The sequence below is a fragment of the Fulmarus glacialis genome, unplaced genomic scaffold (assembly GCF_000690835.1).
Source record: "Fulmarus glacialis isolate BGI_N327 unplaced genomic scaffold, ASM69083v1 scaffold39187, whole genome shotgun sequence".
NCBI lineage: Eukaryota > Metazoa > Chordata > Aves > Procellariiformes > Procellariidae > Fulmarus > Fulmarus glacialis.
The window spans coordinates 699-1,866 of record NW_009225784.1 but is presented as its reverse complement, the minus strand read 5'-3'; the positions used below and the strand labels follow the sequence as shown (position 1 = coordinate 1,866).

Below are 1,168 nucleotides of genomic sequence, written 5' to 3'. Positions count from 1 at the left end.
ACCCAGACGCTTCCCATTCCCAACCTGCCGTCACTGCTCCCCTCCTTTCTGAGCATCCCTCTGCTCGGTTTGCAGCTCCGCTCCCCGTCACGCCAAGCTCCCAGGTCCAGTACCTGCCCCTGGCTGCACCCATGTTCTCCGAGCAGGGAGTCATCATATCCTTGCAAGTAAGTCCTCGCTTCCCAGCACTCACAGCCCAGCTCCAGGCTTTGGGAGAGCCGCTTCCTCCCAGAGCTACGTGCCCCGAGACACCTCAAACTCCTTCTCTCCTTGCCCATGTCCCTGCAGACGACTTTCAAGGTGGCAGGGATAGAAATCCCCCTGCCAGTCAGCCCCGTGCCGTTCAGCGTGCCCGAGCCGGCGAGCTCCAGCCCTTACCACTTCACCCTGGCTTTCTCTGAGCACTTCTACACCAGCCTCTTCTTCGCCCTGGAAACGGCTGGAGCCTTCAACATGACCATCCTGGTGAGTAGAGCAAGTGAGCAAGGAAGGAGCAGAAAATATGCATTTGGAGGGACAGCCCTGCCCCACAAATGGCTTGGAGGAGCCGTGCACCCTGCAAAGAAATGAGAGCATGTCTCTCTGAGTGCCCGTGGGAGTTGCCCCTCACACCCGGGCTCCCAAAAATATTGCTGGTCTAACGATGCATGGAGAATTTGCCATGAAGAGTAACGAGGATGCTGTTCCTGGCATGTGCTGGCATGCAGGAAGGCTCCTGCGTGTATCTGCGCGTGGGACAGCGCTCACGGCAGGGTCTGCACGGCCGTGCTGGACACGAGCCCCAGAGCAGCAGCCCCAAGCATCCGTCAGTCGGATCACAAGTCACGCTTTGTCTTTCAGAGCCCGCTGACCACCGCCACCATGGCACAGAACATTACTCAGGTTCGTTGCCGTTGCTGTCGCTCCGAGAGGCACGGCCCCAGCTCGGGCAGTGCCCCCCGGCCGCCTGCCCACCACCCCGGGGCACAGGGGACGGCTGCCGTGCCCAGAACTAACCCCCCTCCCTCGGCAGATGGGCTCCCTCTTCCAGGACGACCTACCGGTGACGCTGCAAGCCGTGTTCAGGAGCACGCCTCGCGTGGTGCTGGAGGAAGACAAGGCAGCCCTGAAGCTCTTCCTCACCGTCCACGTCGGGGCGGGCTCGCCGGCTTTCCAGAGCTTCCTGAGT

At 61.5% G+C, this 1,168-nt stretch overlaps 1 protein-coding gene across 1 annotated transcript in view; it reads left to right on the top strand.

Annotated features, from left to right (window-relative positions):
• Positions 1-1,166, top strand: part of LOC104080264 (protein TENP-like) — a gene marked incomplete at both ends in the record, with an annotated part of 2,327 nt that extends 1,161 nt beyond the window's left edge. Inside the window, 4 exons of the mRNA XM_009582596.1 lie at positions 76-167; positions 289-465; positions 841-882; positions 1,013-1,166. Coding sequence (XP_009580891.1) covers positions 76-167; positions 289-465; positions 841-882; positions 1,013-1,166 — 465 coding nt within the window. The remainder of the gene's footprint in view (positions 1-75; positions 168-288; positions 466-840; positions 883-1,012) is intronic.
• Positions 1,167-1,168: the final 2 nt, after the last annotated feature.